Raw genomic sequence first — 18,271 nt, forward strand, 5'->3', positions numbered from 1 at the left:
ATCTATGAGTTGCTTCCATTTCTTGGCTATTGTGAACAGTGATGCCATGAATATGGGTGTGCAAATATCTCTTTGAGACTGTGCTTTGGATTCTTTGAGATAATATCCCAAAATGGAATTACTGAATCACATGGTAATTCTATTTTTAATTTTCTTAAGCACTGTATTTTTTTCTATAGTGGCTATACCATTATAGAATTCTCACCAACAGTGCATGAGGGTTCCAGTTTCCCCACATCTTTGCCAACACTTATTATTTTTTGTTATTTTATTATTTATTTATTTATTTATTTATTTATTTATTTATTTATTTATTTATTTTTGATAGTAGCCATCTTAGTGGGTGTGATGTGATATCTTATTGTGGTTTAAACCAGGACACTTTTAAGAGTGAAGGAGGCACCAGCTGTAATTATAATGGGGCCCAGGAAATCACTGGGATGTATAATCACTGCAGCTATAATCAGCCTGGGGAGTCACATGGGGAACATTGCTTCTATGGCTTCAGATCTTTTGGCACAGAAGCCAGAATGCAAGTCTTTGTTGAAGAATGGCACAACAGTCTTCTGAGGGGACTCAGTTCCTGCCTGTCTGTAATCTACCCAGCTACCTATCTGCTTGCATTCCCCAAGTTTTTCACTAATGTAAAGGTGGAATAAAATTTTGCAGACTATCTCCAGGTAGCCAAGGTGGTGCCGACAGTTTTGGAAGCTCAAGGAGGCTCTGTGGAGCCAGGATTTTAAATAAGTTGGGGGTCTCATGTAAATAAAATAATTTTGAATTAAAATTGTCACTTCAGTAATTGCTTTTATATAATATTTGCTACGATTGCTGTTGTATAACTTATTTCATTAATTACTGTTGGAGAAAAGTGGCCAGCCACACTTAGGTTGGGGGTAAAGGGTTAAGTGTAATGGACAGAATGTGGTGTTTTACTTTACCCTTCATTACTCATCAAGGGTAGAAGCTATTCAAGTTCTTTCCTCCCTCCTTCCCTCTCTCCCTCCCTTCCTTCCTTCCTTCCTTCCTTCCTTGTATCTGTTGCACTAAAAACCTACACTATTTGTAACAAGTTTTTTGTTTTCCATAGCTCTTTTGCAAAAAAAATAATCCCATAAGGCCTGATGAATGTTTCAAGGTAAATAGAGCAAGCATCACCATCTCCACTTAACAGACGAGAAAAAAGACTCAAAGAAATAAAGTCAGTTAGCAAGTATTAAGGCCATGCATCAGGCACTACACGAGGTACCCAGATTTCACAGGCATAAGACGGAGCTTGTCTCCCATGGGGAGGCAGGAAATTAAGCAGTTCATTACAACAGTGGTGAGTGTCACCAAGAGACAAGTGGAGGGTGCTATGGGAAGACAGCAAAGGGAGGAAGGCCTAATGGGGTACAGGATGTAAAGCTGTGACCTGGTATGGGCAGGAGCAAGCCAGGCAACTTGGAGGGGAGGAGGGGAGAGGGGAAACTGTTCCAGGCAGAAGAAACAGTGTGTGCAGGTGTGGGAGAGGTAAAATTTCTGTATTTGGAGTCACAGGGTGAGCCTGTGACAGAGCCAGGGCTTGACGGGGACAGGAGGGGTCATGTTGGCTGAACCCTTACTGTTCCGGACCTTCTGATATTCAGAGAGTCTGTGTGGTATCCACCACCCCAGAGCTTCACCTCACCTGACTGAGGAAAACTGAGGATAACTGATGACTAGTGCCCAGAGGAACAACATACGGGTCGGGTTCACATGTAAAGACTGATGGTGTACAGAACTGCTGTAGAGCTGTGGGCAAAAAAATTTGGCCTTCATTTAGAAATGTTAATGAATAACTAACATTTCTTCAGCCAGATGGAAGGAAAAAAAATCTTGAAGAAATATAAGTCTTAGGAAATAATATTGGCTTGACTCTCCTTTCCTCACCATATAAATCTAAGCACCACTACAGCACTTTTCAGGGGTTTCTGGGTCATCTGTTTTAAGGGCAGAACACAGAAGGAGGGCTGAAAACCTCAGAACTACTTTCTTGGAGAGAGCAGGAGCAGATGAGGTATGTTCCACCAAGTCAGAACCCAGTGGAAACCTTCAAGGATGCAGCAGGTTCGTTCCTGTTTTATGCTCAAATGTGGCACGGACTGCTCCCTCTGATTAAATGTGACTATGTTTTGATGCACTGACAAAGGCAAGGGCAAGAGCAGCCCTTGGTCTGGTGTGTGGCGCTCGAGCCTGTGCTGTGAATGTAAGCTTGTGGCAGGTGGGATTTTGTCCTTTTTAAGGGCGGGCAATGGGGGTGGGGCAAGGGTGAGGCCCTTGGGGCAATCAGGACAGTGTGCCTTGGTCACTAGCTCAGTGTGCCAGGCCGTTACCTGCACACGGCCACACTGCCACCTGAACACCTGGACTCTCGCCAGCTGTAGCCCTTCCTCAACCTTGGGCAAGTGACTCCATCATTCATTCTAGGTGTCAGTTTCCCCACATGTAAAATGGGGACAATGGTGCCTACCCAGAGTGCTGCCATGGAGATGAAATGGGACAATGACATTAAGCCCTAGCACAGGGACCGCTGCAGCAGGCATGCCACTCCAAGAGGAAGGAAGGTAACATGATGGCCTGATGACCACATGCCTTTGTCAAGGAGGGGTGGGTTATCACTCAACTTTGTGTTCATCTTCCAGCAATAGCAAAGGCCCACACCTACTGTCATTTTAGAATTACACTAAATAGTGGGGCATCTCGGTGGCTCAGTGGGATAAGCATTCCACTACAGCTCAGGTCATGATCTCCCAGCTCCTGAGTTTGAACCCTGCGTCAGGCTCTGTGCTGACAGCTTCAGAGCCTGGAGCCTGCTTTAGATTCTGTGTCTCCTTCTTTTTCTCCCCCTCCCCCACTCGTGTTCTGTCTTTCTCTCAAAAAATAAATAAACATTAAAAAATTAAAAAAATTACATTAAATAGCTTAGTGGCTGAGGCAATGAATCAAAGAAAATATGGACCTCGTTCACATATTTCCTCAGCAAACTAATAAATGTCTTTAATTCTCTGTGCTTGGGTAGCATTCATGCCTTCAGACACATCATTTTCCTTCTTCCCTCCCAGCACCAGGATCTGCTAGCTGAATAGGGGTTACTGTCTCCAGTGTTAGATGAGGAATCATGGCCTAAAGTGGCCTTCTGACTCATTGGCTGTGAACAGGGTAAATGGGGCCACAGGGAAGCCCCTGGGGAGCTGCTGGGCCTACATACTCTTGGGCTGTGCTAGCTTCATGGAAGTCCTGTCCAATTAGCTGGATCAGGACCAGTAAGCAGGCAGAACTGGTCTGTGAAATGGAAAAGGGGCCATGGACTTTCCCTTCATAACCCTGATTTGATTTCAATATTTTGACCTAACTGACCTACAATTAAATAATGAGCACTGACAACTGAATACTGACTCTCAGGATGCGAGGAGCAATGGGTAGAGGGCAGCATGAAGACTCAGTTCCAAGGCCATGGAGAATTAGAGAGAGAGGAGGCACGGTTGGGGATATGGCTCAGAATTCAGCAGCTCTGACGGCTGTGAGAGTAACAGGGTGCAGATGGCCAGGCTGTGATGCTGGCTGTCAAGGGCAGAGGTGGGTGCTGCACTCTTGGGGACATAGGGAGGATATGGGGTGGCAGCGGGCCTGCCGGTCACTTGCCCGGGAGCCAGCACAGGGAAAGGAATTGGATGAAATCGGGAAAGGTCAGGCTGCTCCAGTTGATGGGGAGCACATTAACCTTTCAACAGCAGCAGGGGAGCTCATCAGGCTCCAAAACACAGTCATTAAAGGCCAGCCAGGCAGCTCAGCCAATGCTGGCCCATGGCTGCGTCCGGGAGGGCAGTCAGAGGAGTGGGTCATGGGGAGGCCGACTGGGGAGTGGAGGAGAGGAGGGGAGGGGCAGGCCCGGTGCCCAGAGTGAGCAGCTGGAGGGGCAGCTCTTTCCAGCTGGCTCTTCGAGTCCAGAGTGAAATGGCTGGGGTGGGACTGCCTGGGAGGGAATGTACTGGGGGATGGGGATGGGTGGGAGGTGTTGGCCTGAAAGGCTCTTAAAGCAGAGAAGGAAGCCTCCAGGCCTTTAGCTAATTTTCTCCACTAAAAGGAGATTTAACAAAACAAAAAACAATGGTGGTATCATAATGTAAATAAACTTCCATTAAAAGCTGCTAAGTAGTTTGGTTTTAAACAAAACAAAACAAAACAAAACAACCCCCCCTCCTTAATCTATCTATTGGCTTTAGAACTATCCACCCACCACAAATGTTTCTCCAGCTGGCCCTCCACTTATTAAGGGCACAGACATGAGTGATAGATCTAAAGACAGTGGCATCAGAGTGCTAAGAAATATCCATGTGTATGAAAATGCACTTCATCTTTTTGTATCTTTTTTTCCCCCTGTAAGACATGTTACTTGTTGCTCTTGGGTTTCTTTTATGTTCAGTTCAGTGTGGCAGATCTGAGTCAGTGAGAATGGTGAACACACAGGCAAAATGTAAAAAGGTGGGGGGTGACTATAGATCGTATCTTCCTGTGTAATCAGTTTCACCATTTTAAAAGAACTGACCGCTAATTAATAAAGCATCAATATATTCAGTGTAGGACAGCAAGTGCTTAATCAAAACTAGTCATTCAAGAAGGTATAGGTGTAATTTTATTTCAGAAATATATATTTTTAAAAAGTAGACAGAAAGCAAAAACAAACTACTGGGACTATACAAAAATAAAAAGGTTTTGCACAGCAAACCATCATCAAAACTAAAAGGCAACCTACTGAATGGGAGAAGATATTTGCAAATGACATATCTGACAAAGGGTTAATATCCAAAATATATAGGGAATGTATACAACTCAATAGCAAAAAACCCCAAATAATCTGATTAAAAAATAGGCAGAAGACCTGAATAGACATTTTTTTTTCCCAAAGAAGACACACAAAGGGCCAACCGACACATGAAAAGATACTCAATATCACTAACCATCGGGAATGCAAGTCAAAACCACAATGAGATATCACCCTACACCTGTCAGAATGGCTAGAATCAAAAAGACAAGAAATCATAAGTGTTGGCAAGGATGTGGAGAAAGAACAACCCTGTGCACTGTTGGTGAAAATGTAAATTGGTGCAGCCCCTGTGGAAAACAGCATGGAAGGTTCTAAAAAAATTAAAAATAGAGATAATATATGACCCAATAGTTTCAATACTGGGTATTTACCTGAAGAACACAAAGACTAATTAGAAAAGCTATATGCACCCCTATGTTTACTGCAGCATCATTTAAAATAGCTAAGATATGGAAGCAATGTAAGTGTTCATCAACAGATGGATAAAGAAGATGTGCTATGTGTACACACTGAAATATTACTCAGCCATAAAAAAGAATCAGATCTTGCCATTTGTAACAACATGGATGGACCTGGAAGCTATTATGGTAGGCGAAATAAGACAGAAAAAAGATGAATATCATATGATTTCATTTACAGGTGGGATCTAAAAAAATAAAACAAATGAATAAACAAAAAGCAGAATCAGACTTACAAATACAGAGAACAAACTGGTGGTTACCAGAGAGGAGGGAGTTAGGGAGATGGGCAAAATGGGTGAAGGGGAGTGCGAGGTCCAGGCTTCCAGGTATGGAATGAATAAGTCATAGAGATGAAAAGTACGACTTTGGGAATATAGTCAATGGTACCATAATAGCGTTGTAGGGTGACAGGAGGTAGCTACCCTCGTGGTGAGTACAGCATAACGAATGGACTTGTCGAGTAAGTCACTATGTTGGACGTCTGAAACTAATGTAACATTGCACATCAACTGTACTTCAGTTAAAAAAGGAAAAGAGTAGACAAGAGTGACAAATATTGAAAACTATGCTAATTATGCAAGAGTTTTATTTCTTTTAATGCCAAGTTTGAGATGTCTTATATACTGGATATATAAATAACTTTTCTGGATGTATCAAAAATTAAATTAACAAGCATACATTATACCATCGACCTTCGCCTAGAAGTGAAAGTGATATCATGGTTCAAAGGAGTAGGACATAGTGACAAAGACTTTAGTAAAAATAATTTAGAGTTCTGTTATTTAAATATTTCACCTTTAGTAGTTTTATCAATTTAGTCTGAGAAAATGGGTCCAGAAGAGGGGAACACAGTGTGGATGGTAATGGGTCAAAGTTGGTAATTTAAAGTATGGTTAGTAATAAGTTACAACATGCCTTCTAAGGGGTGTCTGGTTCCTTCTGACCCCTTCCCCAGGGCTTGTTACTTCAGGTGGTGTGAACAATTAGCTCTGCTCTTCCGTAATCACAGATCCTTTCCTGGCTGTAGGAGCAGAGGGTCAGACCGTAGGGTCTCCTCACCCCAGGGGACCAGGCTCACCTTTGAGAGGCCTTCTCCACTAGCAGAGAAGGAAGGAAGGAAGGAAGGAAGGAAGGAAGGAAGGAAGGAAGGAAGGAAGGAAGGGAGGGAGGAAAGAATCTCCAGGCAAGAACTCCAGCACCTCAATCCTGGGACAGAGAGAACTACTCTCCACTGGAGACATGTGAGAAAGGGGACCATCTGAAGAGCTTGGAATATTAGTGTGTACATTCATTTTTTTTCTTTTTAATTGTGGTAAAATACACATATCACATAAAATTTATCATTTTAACCATTTTCAAGAGTACAATTCAGTGGCATTAACTACATTCACATCATTGTGTGGCTGAGAGCACTATCAGTCATTTTTAAAGAGGACGTACCCTCCTAAGAATGCCGCATGCGTTCCTACAGGCTCACGGCAATTATGGGCAGTGATAAAACGGGTTAAAACACACTTTGGCCCAGAGGCCCCTCCTGTGGCATCTTCTTTGCCCAGACATCCAGCAGCGGGTCCATACTAACCCTCAGGTGTCCCAAAACCCACTAGACCATTTGAAAGGGCAATTAGTGGCTTCATACAATTCATTGTTTATTTACTCAAAAGACTATAACAGTTTCTTCCAGGCTGCTCTGTTCTATTGTGTAAAATACAAGTTTGGGACCTTTTAAAATGTGTGTTATTTACCTGATAGAACTCAATGGCTTCTCTGGAGCCATTCAGTTTTATTGTGGAAATTAGTACTAGGGGGGCTTTTTAAAAGCTGAATTTTAGACCTGACAGCCTGCATTTGCTCACATTGTTAACACAGTCAATTGAGCTAACAGCCACCAAAGGGCAGTAGGGGACACTTACATGGCCTCCCCAGAAGAAGCAGTAAGGCCAAGGGGGCCCACTTTTGTGAATACATATGGGTACCGTTGGGTCCTGTTAGAGAGGAGAGTGCTGGCTCAGGGACTTGGCATTTTTTTCTCCCTCCACACGGTTCCCCTGAACAGAGCTTATCAGGGATCCATCCCCATGGTATCTAAGAATCGCTGTTTGCTTTTGAAATAAAGATTACTTACTTTGAAATATTACACGAGACCAATTCTTTGGAGATATGCCGAAAAAGGTGTCAGGAAATGGCCCAGATTGCCTTTTCTACAGGAATCAAGTAGGAAGATGATGTGGAAGAGACTTGGCTGGAGCCTCTTGGAAGTCATGTGTGAGCCTCACCTAGGACCGATGGACCCACAAGTTGGCTTTTAGGGGAGAACAGGCTAGGTTAGGATAGATTACAAAATAGGGATGGTATAAGCCCAGTCAGGCATAGTTCTTGGGATTTCTTGGTACCTATTTTCCTACAATGTCAATGTAAGAACATGACCCACACTATTAGCTATTCAGGGTTTCATATATTAAGTCCATAATGTAATATTTTCCTCCCCCGGTTTTTAAGCATCATGGTAGGACTTAAATCAGAGAGTATCTCATGGTATCTTGATGAATGACTCTTCTCAGTGGTGTAGTAATTACTACCATATGAATAGAATAATAGATATTTTTTCTATTTATCACCTCATTTAATCTGGACATAAACCTAACAAGGAGGGCATTACTATCATCTTGTTTATGCAACGGAGAAAGTTCAGATGCAGATGGGTAAACACTTAGCCCAAAGAAAATTCTAGTCCAAGTTTAAGGATTCAAAATCCCATCCTTGCTTCCTGATGAGGGGAGGCTAGGGAGAGCTGGGCCAGAGGTTTGGTATTTTTTCCCTTGTTATCATGAGAGCAGAGATAAGAGGCATAATTTGAATTCCTGGTCTTTATTGTTTGAAAGGCACTGAGTAAGTCTCACTGAGCAGTCATTTTGTATAAAGTACTACCTAGTATTTAAGATGGGGATCCTGTTCTCCAGTCGGTTGTTGAGACCAGACATAAATACATAAGGTGAGCAGAGGACGGAAGCAGGACTGTGTCCACAATTATATGAGGTGCTGAAGGAATAGGTGTGTGAGAGCCAGGTAAGGGGGTTATATTCAGGGTTTCCATAGAAGATGAAGCTTGAGCTCACATTTGAAGGAAGCACTGTGCAGCAAAAGGCGAGCCTCACCCCTCTGCATCAGTGGCTGTCTAGAGTTGGCTTTCACACGCCTTTCCCTTTAGAAGCCTACACCCCAGCAGAATGAAGGGCCTGAAGCTCCCTGTTCACCCCCACAGGCTTGCTTGCTCAGACCAAAGCCACTCTTTCTGCAGAGAAGGCCGGTCCTTCCCTTTCCGCTCCTGGGTCATCTGAAGCTACCATCCTTTACATATACTTCAAATCCCTCCTCCCTGCTCCCCTCCTCTGCGCTCTGAGAGTACTTCAGTGCTGTCACTGCACCCCTCCAGTAAAGTTATTTCTTTATAAATTGATGGGGGGCGAGGGTGATTACTGAAGCAGCTAAGAGCATCATCCACCAGAGTCAGACAGACCACTCTGGGGCTTTATGTCCATAAGACTTTGGGTAAGTTATGTGTCTCTGGTCACCCAGATTCACTAGGATTTTAGGGAGAGTATTTGGGAAATGAAATGAAATAAAACTTCATTGAAAATATCACCTCTTTAGGACCCTTATGTTGAATCCTTCCTTCCTAGCTGAGAGGACTGTTGTGAGGAGTAAATGAAGTGATGCGTAGGAAATGCTGAGTGCAGCACCTCCACATGACTGCTGTGCTAATAAGACCTAAGGTCAGGTATGCACATGCTGACAGTTAATATACATAGTAGTTACACATATGCCTAAGTTTCTTCTATCACGTTGTAAACTCCCGGAGAGTGGGATCCACAGGTAATAAATTTCGGTATCTTCCATATAGACCAGCACAATGCCTTACCCATTATAGGGGCTCAGTAGTGTAAATATCCTACAAAAGAATGCAGGAAAAAAAGGAGCCTGCATCACTGGTGGAGAGAATATGTGAGAACATTGTAAGTTGTGGCAGCAGTATGAATCACAGAAATGAGGAGCAAGGAGGGGAGACAGGGAAGGGCCAGAGGTCATCTGGCCTAACCCCCTCTCCATGCAGGAAACCTCTCCATGGCATCATAGAGTTCTCCATTGGTTACTGAGTCCTAATTTAATTCCACTCTAATTGCACTGGATGATTTTAATCTTTTGAAGTGTTTTTCAAGTTTTAATTTTAATTTCAGTTAGTGAACAGTGTCATATTAGTTTCAGGTGTGCAATACAGTGATTCAACAAGTCCATACATCACCCTGTGCTCATCACAAGTGCCCTCCTTAATCCCCATCACCTGTTTCACCCATGCCTCCACCCCTCCCCCTTCTGGTAACCATCAATTTGTTCTCTATAATTAAGAGTCTGTTTCTTGCTTTGTCTCCCTCTCTCTTTTCCCCTTTGCTTATTTTGTTTCTTAAACTCCACATATGAGTGAAATCATATGGTTTTTGTCCTTCTCTGATTGATGTATTTCACTTAGTATAATACTCTCTGGCTCCATCCATGTTGTAGCAAATTACAAGATTTCATTCTTTTCTTTTTATGGCTGAATAATATTTCATTATATATAAGTCTCACATCTTTATCCATTCATCAGTTTCTTGGCTACTTTTGGACTGATTTTTAAAAAACGATTCCATTTTTTCCCATTCTTTACCTGTGTGGCAGTTAATAGTGTTTCTCAATTCTATAGCATCTTATAGGCACAGACATCTGCTCTAAGCCCTTAGTGGTGAGCCCCTGACCACCAACCTCTATCTCCTGGATGGTCTGCTGCAGTGGCACACAGCAAGTTTCAGAAAAGTATTTTCTGTTTTCTTTTTTCTTTTTTAAAATTGACATCCAAATTAGTTAGCATATAGTGAATCAATGATTTCAGGAGTAGATTCCTTAATGCCCCTTACCCATTTAGAAAAGTATTTTCTATTTTCAGCCCAAAGTTGCCATCATTTAACCAAAAACATTGGTCCTAGTTTATTCATTTATTTGCTCATTTTTTTCTTTCATTCATCAAGTGACTTACTGTGTCTCCTAATTGCTAGGAATTATGCTAGGTGCTAGGGATAAAAAGATAATCAAGCCAGAAATGTTAGGATTATTATAACTATTAGCAGAAACAAAGTGTTAGTACAGACTGAGTAAACTAGTTGTTAGAATGTAAAACGTGGCACAAGCCACCAGTCTCTGACCCCTTCCAAGCTTGCTTTGTTGCTGTGTGATGGAGGACAAGAAAATCACACTCACTGGGAGTCATAGGACCTGGAGTTTAGTCCCAGCTCTGCTACTTGCTACCTTGTGACCCTGGATGAGTCCCATCACCTATCTCAGGCTCAGTTTTCTTACCTGTAAAATGGGTCCTTCCTATCTCACGGGGTTGTTGTGAGAGCCACAAAATGAGACAGTCAATGTGATAGTGCTTCTAAACTCTAAAGCTCTTTCAAAAAGTTTTTAATTTACACAGTACACCAAAGAGACTTCATTATAACTAAGGAGTCCTTTGCATTGGAGAGACTGCTGTGGGTCTCAAGGGCAGGGCTGATAGACACTGTCCAGCATGCCACATTAGCATCTTTAAAGTTGGAAATTTAAAGCTTTCTTAAAAAGTTCTGCATCGCCCCCTTTTTGGACCCTTTCAGAAGAGACCAACTGTTAGTAGTGCATGGCAACTTGACTCTCCTCTCAGGACATCAGGGACATTATGTAAAATGTTACCCAGAAAGTTGTGCTTCTGTGCTGGTGGCCATCCCCAACATGCTCCCTTTGCTTGGCTGAAGTTGGTCCACTTGGCAAGGTGTCAGGAAGATGAAGCTGAATGCACCCCGCGCCCCCCCGCCTCACCACAGTCTGATGCTCACCCGGTGCTCCTCACCTTGCGTTGGGGCCATTTCCAGTCCTGTCTTTGGATGAACACCAGCCCCACGTGGAAGTAAAACCCCTTCATTTTGGTCTAATTCTCATTTACTTAATTCCATTACATTCTCCCTAATGGGAAGTAGAGATTTTAGGGGTGTGATTCATGTGAATGAGCTGTATGAGGCCTTTCTTTTTGCATAGCCAGCAACCCCCTGGATGGGAAAGCCCTGAGCATAGGGGCATGGCCGTTTCTCCTCACCACTGCACCCCTGCCTGCCCCAGCTCTGCGCCTGGCTGAACACGCAGGATGCGCTCAATAAATGCTTGTGGCGTAAGTGAATCAATCAATGGCAGTTGTTTGGATTTCAATATAAATGGATCTTGGACCTGAGATATTGCCAGATGGGCAGACAGGTTACAGTCTGGTGATGCATCTCCACGGCTATAAAAATGTAGCCATTTCTGGAGTCGCACGCTGACATTTCAGAAGATGATTATATGCACAATTTAACCACACGGCCACTTGTGCCCTCCAAGTGCCATCGCTTCAACAACTGTTTTCATGTTGGCTTTCTTGCTGCTCATTCCTTTTTTTTTTTTTTTTTTCAGTCAAGCACAGTTTTTTTTCCCAGCTTCTCTTATTTCCAGCTGAATGTGATTTATTCATATGAAATTATGCTCCATTTTTATAAAACCCAAGTTACTGCAAATGATGCTTGAGGTTTCACAGAAAATATTAATTCCTGATCTGCTGCTATAAAGCATCCCTGCTCGTTCTGCAGCAGCCCTGTCGCTCTGAGACAGATGGAAGCAGTCCAAGGGTATGATTAACTTCTTAGCCCTGGCAATTTCCTAGTGCTCCTCTTGCCCTAGATTTCAAGATTGACCTCCAGCTTCTCTGCAAATGCACAGTTGCTCAGCTTGATAAATCACACGAATCCCGTTTTTGATCACAGTTATCTACTATTTACTACTTATGAAGGGAAGTTAATCATATTCCAAGGCACTTCATATGCGGCACACATACCCTTCCTTCTCTGAACAGCACTTTGCATATTTTCCACATTACTGGTGATGTGGCAGCTTTCACAGTGCGGCGAGTCAACACCAAAGACACACCTTTATAAATGAGCCTCGTGCCCATTTATCCTGATTCTCCTCTGCCTCTCTCTACCCTATCCGGTACAATAATCCATAAGGAGAAAAAAACCAGTTGGGAGGCACATCATAAGGAGTGAATAAGTAAGAAGGAGAGTGTCTCTTTACAGACTGAAGTTTTCTTGTAAGTGGCTTGTTTTACCTTGTTGAGGATTTTGCCACCTCTTCCTGCCTTGGTCTCTTGCTTTTTTCACGATTTGGGGCATCGGTAAGCCTCTCGTAGGCCAGATGACTTTCAAAGGCATAAAACGGATGAAAAGTTCCACAGTCAGCAGTAGGAAAGAACAAAAAGACGTGCCATTCTACCCTCACACAACCCTTCCTGTCACTGCAGGGTGGCACAAGTTAGCTGGGCTGAGGCCCAAATTTGCCTTGCCAGTGTGAGCCAGTCTTGATGCTCTGGCTATTTGGGATGAACTATAAATTAAACCCGTTGTTCAAGCAAGACCAAACAAGGCCACCTCTCTGGAGGTGACCGCAGAAGATTTTTAAATTTAGAGAATGGAAATACTATAGTTTTAATTTATTGAGGTTGTGTACTGATTACTTAGGACTCACTGAACTTGAAAGCACAGTCTTAAGTGTCAGATATTGGATTTCTGCTAGAATGCCTATTTAAACCAGGAAACTGGAGAAATGAAAAGATAGACAAGATTGGCCTTCAGAAGACATCTGGATACTGTCATCTCAGACACCCCACAGGGACAAAGTTTCTGCTTGCCATTAGAAAGGAAAGGGAAATGCTAACACTTTCCCTTATAACTAGTCTCATCAGGTCAGGTCTCAAAAGGCCTGGACGCAGGTTTTCTCCTGGGGAAGCAGAGAACAGCCGTTGGCTTCCTTCATTATACACTCACATCCCCCAATGACCCCACATCAAGTAAACCCCTAGGTCATCATCAAGTGTACATCTTGAAACAAAATGGCTCTACTCCTGGATCAGACGTCCTGTGTTCACCAGGTACTCAAGGTAGTTGTAAGGCTAAATGGAAGAGAAGGGGGCCACATATGAACTAACTATCGGGACATGAGACAAGAAGTCTGTGGTGGCACAGCCCAAGCCAACATGGGCTTTTTTATCCAACTGCAGAATTACAGAACGCAGGAAGCACCTTCTGGGGTCTGACAAGTGTTGTCATTTTCTAGGGCAAAAATGAAAGTGCTTGTTCATCGTTATGGAGTTTTATTTATTTATTTTTTAAAGTTTATTTATTTATTTATTTTGAGAGAGAGAGAACAGGGGAGGGGCAGAGACAGAGGGACAGAGAATCCCAAGCAGCTTCTGTGCTATTAGTGCAGAGCCTAACATGGGGCTTGATATTATCATCCTGAGATCATGACCTGAACCAAAATCAAGAGTTGTATGCTTGGGGCACCTGGGTGACTCAGTCAGTTGAGTGTCCAACTTTGGATCAGGTCATGATCTTGCGTTCCTGGGTTCAAGCCCTGCGTTGGGCTCTGTGCTGATACCTCAGAGCCTGGAGCCTGGTTCTGATTCTGTCTGTCTGTCTGTCTGTCTCTCTCTCTCTCTCTCTCTCTCTCTCTCTCTGCCCCTCCTATGCTCATGCTCTGTCTCTCAAAAAATAAAACAAAACATTAAAAAAAAAAGAGTCAGATGCTTAACTGAGCCACCCAGGCACCCCATCGCTATGGAATTTTATATCAAGAAGTGACAACAGGCTGGAAAAAAATTGTTTAGTAAAACAGATGAGTTTATGTAAATAGATTAATACCAGGCTCTAAGTTGTCAGGGATGTTGGGGTTAGATCTCCACCTTGGGAAGGTCATGACTTGGGGGGAATCTTTACTCAATTCTATTCCTACCCTGAGGTGGATCCTCTGACAGACAGAATACTAGGCAAGACACACAGGAGTATGTCCCAGAATCATATTCATTATTTTCTAGAAAATACTGGTTTATTCAACAGAATAAGTAATGTGCTAGAAAATGACATATTACCTGGTAAGTTAACATTCCCTAATTTAAGAAAACAGAAAATATAAATCCAATTAACTCAGTAGGTATTTTAAGTTCTTATTTTAAAAAGGATTTAAAATTGTATCTCTAAATGATTACACATACCTTTCACATCTATTACTTGTGTGGCCCCAAATTAGTGGAAAACATAGAATAGAGAAAGCACAGAGAAGGTAGCTTTACACGACTGCACTGTTAGAATGGCAAAGTCAACTCATTAGTTTAAAATGAGCCTAATTCCCCCAATTTTGAACAGAAAAAAACGTTAGATTTAAGGGGGTAATGCTCTATTATATTTAAAGATGGAAAATTCAAAAGAAGAGAAATTATAATGGGAACCTGTTTCTCTGTTTCCAGGGAATGGGATTTTTTTTTTTTTTTTTCCTCACAGTATTCTGATCTTACCGGTTACAGAATCAACAGAGGCTAAGATGCTAACTTACCGGTTGACTGACTATTGGGTTTGATGAGGGGTTTTAGAATATCAGAAGAAAGTCAAGGGGGAATAGTGTTGCTATCATTAAAATCCATGTACATTTTCTATCCAAGACAGAGTCACGTGTCTTTTGGGAAGCAGTCTTAGAATGTATCAATTCTAGTTTCCGATGACTTGTCTTTGTATTTGCAGCCATGTCTTCAAAGGAATTCAATTATTTTCCTAAAATAGGTTTTGATTCATTCTACCAAAGTTCATAGTGATGTTTTGTGCCTATATATGTAGCTTTATTGAAATACAGTTTATATACCATAATGTTCATGCATTTAAAAAAACACAGTTTGATGGTTTTCAGTATAGTTACAGGGTTGTGAAACCATCACCATAATCTAATTTTATAACATTGTCAGTACCCCCCCCCAAAAAAATCTAACCATGGCAATAACATTATCTTGTAATCTGAGGGCTTTTGCTTGCTTATCAGTGCATTTTGTTGAAGGAAGCTCTTACTTAATAAGTCAAAGGGGAAAAAAAGAAGTATGTAGAGGAAAGGAATTAATGTGTCAGATTTTAAATGTTTTGATCCAGAGTCTCGTACCAATAGACTCCGAAGCAGTACAGTTTATCAGCTTTTGTGAAAATCCCAGGAGCAATTGTAGACGATCCTGTGGCAGCCACTCTTACAGCACACAGGCTTGTGTGGTTGTCATGGGGAAGGCTTTTCAAATGAAATAAAAATACTCACGCTCAGCCTGCCACCATAGAGGAAATGCTTTTCACCCATGGGCACAGATAATTTGCCTCAGTGACAGGTTTTACCTTGGAGAAGCAGTGAACTGAGCTAGTTGACACAGTCAATTATTATTCATTCCACACACACACACAAAGAAAAAAAAAAAGAAAAAGAAAAAGAAAGAAAGAAAGAAAAAAAAAGAACTGAGAAGGAAGGGGAAGGTGGTGACAGTTAGCTAGCTAATGCTAAGGTGCCCACCAGCCAGCCAGGGTAACATCTCCTTCAGCTGGCTCTAACACTGTAAGAGCCTGACTTGTGAAGAGAAACTGGGGCTTCATCTTTGCCTCCTGACAGTTCTTTAAGAGACACACATACACACACCGCAACCTCAGTAAATGAAAGCTTAAAAACCAATCAAAACAAAAAGGGCATGGTCCATCCCTGAAAGTAACTTTATATATCCCTGTTCAGCTATCTTTATAAAGCCTTTCTGGCAGAGCACGATGTGAAATACAGCTTAAGTGTGTTTACTGATTAGGTTTATATATCTCATGCAATAACATAAGTCCAAAAACACAAGCCAAAGTGAGGAGGGAAAAGTCAGGCTCTCAGGACCATGAACTGGGTTATGTGCACAAAGTATTTCATGAGAGGATTTCATCAAAAGACAGACAGCTCTTGTGAAATGATATGGAAAAAGTCTGAAGAAAACATCTCAAAACCAATGAAGTACTTATTGCTGAAAAATGAGCTTAGATTGCAACCAATTCCAAAGTTCAGAATTTACTGCACCATTCAGGTCTTTCCCTCTAAGTTTCTTGTCTCCTGTTTCATTGCACAACAAGGGATTCTTCATACTTTCTATGAAATACAACAAGGCGATTTTTGCAGTAATAAACTCCACACATGCATGACAAATCCAAGCATGCAAAATGTTTAACATCCCAGTTCACAGACACTTTAGGGACAAAATCCGATTATGAATTATATGCCACAATAAATAGGGCTCAATGTTTCATAAAGCAATTTATAGTTCATAAAAATGACAAAATGTACCTGTCAGACAGAGCGTGGAGAGCAGTTCTCTGGGCTGCCTGCTGGAAGGAAGGGCAGAGATGTTTATTTAATATTCTGACTTTAAATTATGTACTCAATCAACACTTTTAAAAAACCTGTGTCACACACGTTTTTGCCATGTGGCCAACTATTAAACTACTAGCAACATAGTAGAGACCCATCATGTTATGAAATGGATGCTCCTCAGAGTTAACTGAAGCCCACAGCACACACCTGCCACCAGGGGGCGCGAACGGGGAGGCACGGAGTTCTAGGTGAGGTTAGATTAGTCTCTAGAGACCCGGAGAGGCTCAGACCTACACTCTGAAATCATTTCATTTTTACACTCTGAAATCACCTTTACCATTGCTTTATTCTACTTTCCTGTAAGAAAAAAATCTGTTTTGTTTCTTGTAGCTTCTTCCTCAATGAAAGTGTAGTAAAAATAATTTTTTAATTTATTTTTGAGAGAGAGAGAGAGAGAGAGAGAGAGAGCGCACACTCACGCACATGGGTGGGAGAGGTGCAGAGAGAAAGGAGGACAGAATCCAAGGCGGGCTCTGCACTGACAGCAGACAGCCCAACGTGGGGCTCAAACCCACGAACCGTGAGATCAACACCTGAGCTGAGTTTGGAACACTTAACCAACTGTGCCACCCAGGTGCCCTGAAAGTATAATTTTTTACTCAGTTTTTAGATTTGTTGAAAAAAGTCAGTACAACTGGAAATTGGAACACTGGTTGGAAGAGTCAGAGTATTAGGAGATTACTGATTTGTTTTAGGCATAGTAATGATATTGTGGTGATTTTTAAAAGTGTCTTTTAGAGATCCATTTTGAAATATGGATACAATTATATATTGTTGGGATTTGTTTTAAAACAGTACAGTTGGAAGGAAGGGAGAATGGATGGGCATTTATAAATGAGACATGATGGCCTTGGGTTGGTAACTGTGGAAGCTAGGTGATGAGCACACTGGGGGATTAGTATATTATTCTGTACATCTTTGTATGTTTTTGAAACTTTCCATAATACAAAAACTAAGAGAAAAAGGCTGCCATTTCTCTATCAGATTCTCTCATGTTTGTAATCACTTTCTTTTTGTCTGGCTATTCTAAATTTTTGTACATTGGCTTTCTATCACTTAATACTCTGAGGCTTCAGAAGGCCAAGGTCATACTCTGTTCTCTGTCTCAGAAGTTATAATTGGGAGGGGATCAAAGCATGGCCTCTTAGACCAAGGCTCACTCAGGGTGTACTAGAAAATAAAGAGTGCGTACAGTTCATTTTCACCATGTATGCTACATATGTCAAGTTTATTAATTACCAGGGACACCAAAACATTTCCCATGTTATTCCTCTTTCCATTTAGACAACAGACTAAATAGAATCTTCATATTAGAAAAAAAATCTGACACATTAGTATCATCATCCCTATTACAGAAATGAAATACACCCTTGGTAGTAGCTGCATGTCCCTGGATCAGTCAGTCCAACACTTACTGAATTCCTACTGTGTAGAAACTATTATACTGGCCTCCAGGAGGGACAAAAACAAAAGCAGAATAAGTAGTCATCGTCTTAGGGAAGCTCAATCCCTAGGTAGGAAGTCACTCGGGGGTCCAGGGATGACTTGAGGACACTTAGGAAATAAAATGCAAATGAAAAGGTTAAGGTAGGACAGCATCAGGAAGGTGCCCATCTGA

The 18,271-nt window shown here is 42.0% G+C and overlaps 1 protein-coding gene across 9 annotated transcripts in view; it reads right to left on the minus strand.

Annotated features, from left to right (window-relative positions):
* The window catches only part of AFF3 (ALF transcription elongation factor 3), a 575,522-nt gene that overhangs the window by 82,380 nt on the left and 474,871 nt on the right, over window positions 1-18,271 (minus strand). For 7 of the 9 annotated variants that reach the window (XM_058684423.1, XM_058684426.1, XM_058684420.1 and 4 more), the window contains one exon: window positions 16,567-16,607. In XM_058684423.1, coding sequence (XP_058540406.1) covers window positions 16,567-16,607 — 41 coding nt within the window. The remainder of the gene's footprint in view (window positions 1-16,566; window positions 16,608-18,271) is intronic. The other 2 variants (XM_058684422.1, XM_058684419.1) reach the window with 1 other exon arrangement.

This window comes from Neofelis nebulosa, chromosome 9 (assembly GCF_028018385.1).
Source record: "Neofelis nebulosa isolate mNeoNeb1 chromosome 9, mNeoNeb1.pri, whole genome shotgun sequence".
In the NCBI taxonomy this organism is placed as follows: Eukaryota; Metazoa; Chordata; class Mammalia; order Carnivora; family Felidae; genus Neofelis; species Neofelis nebulosa.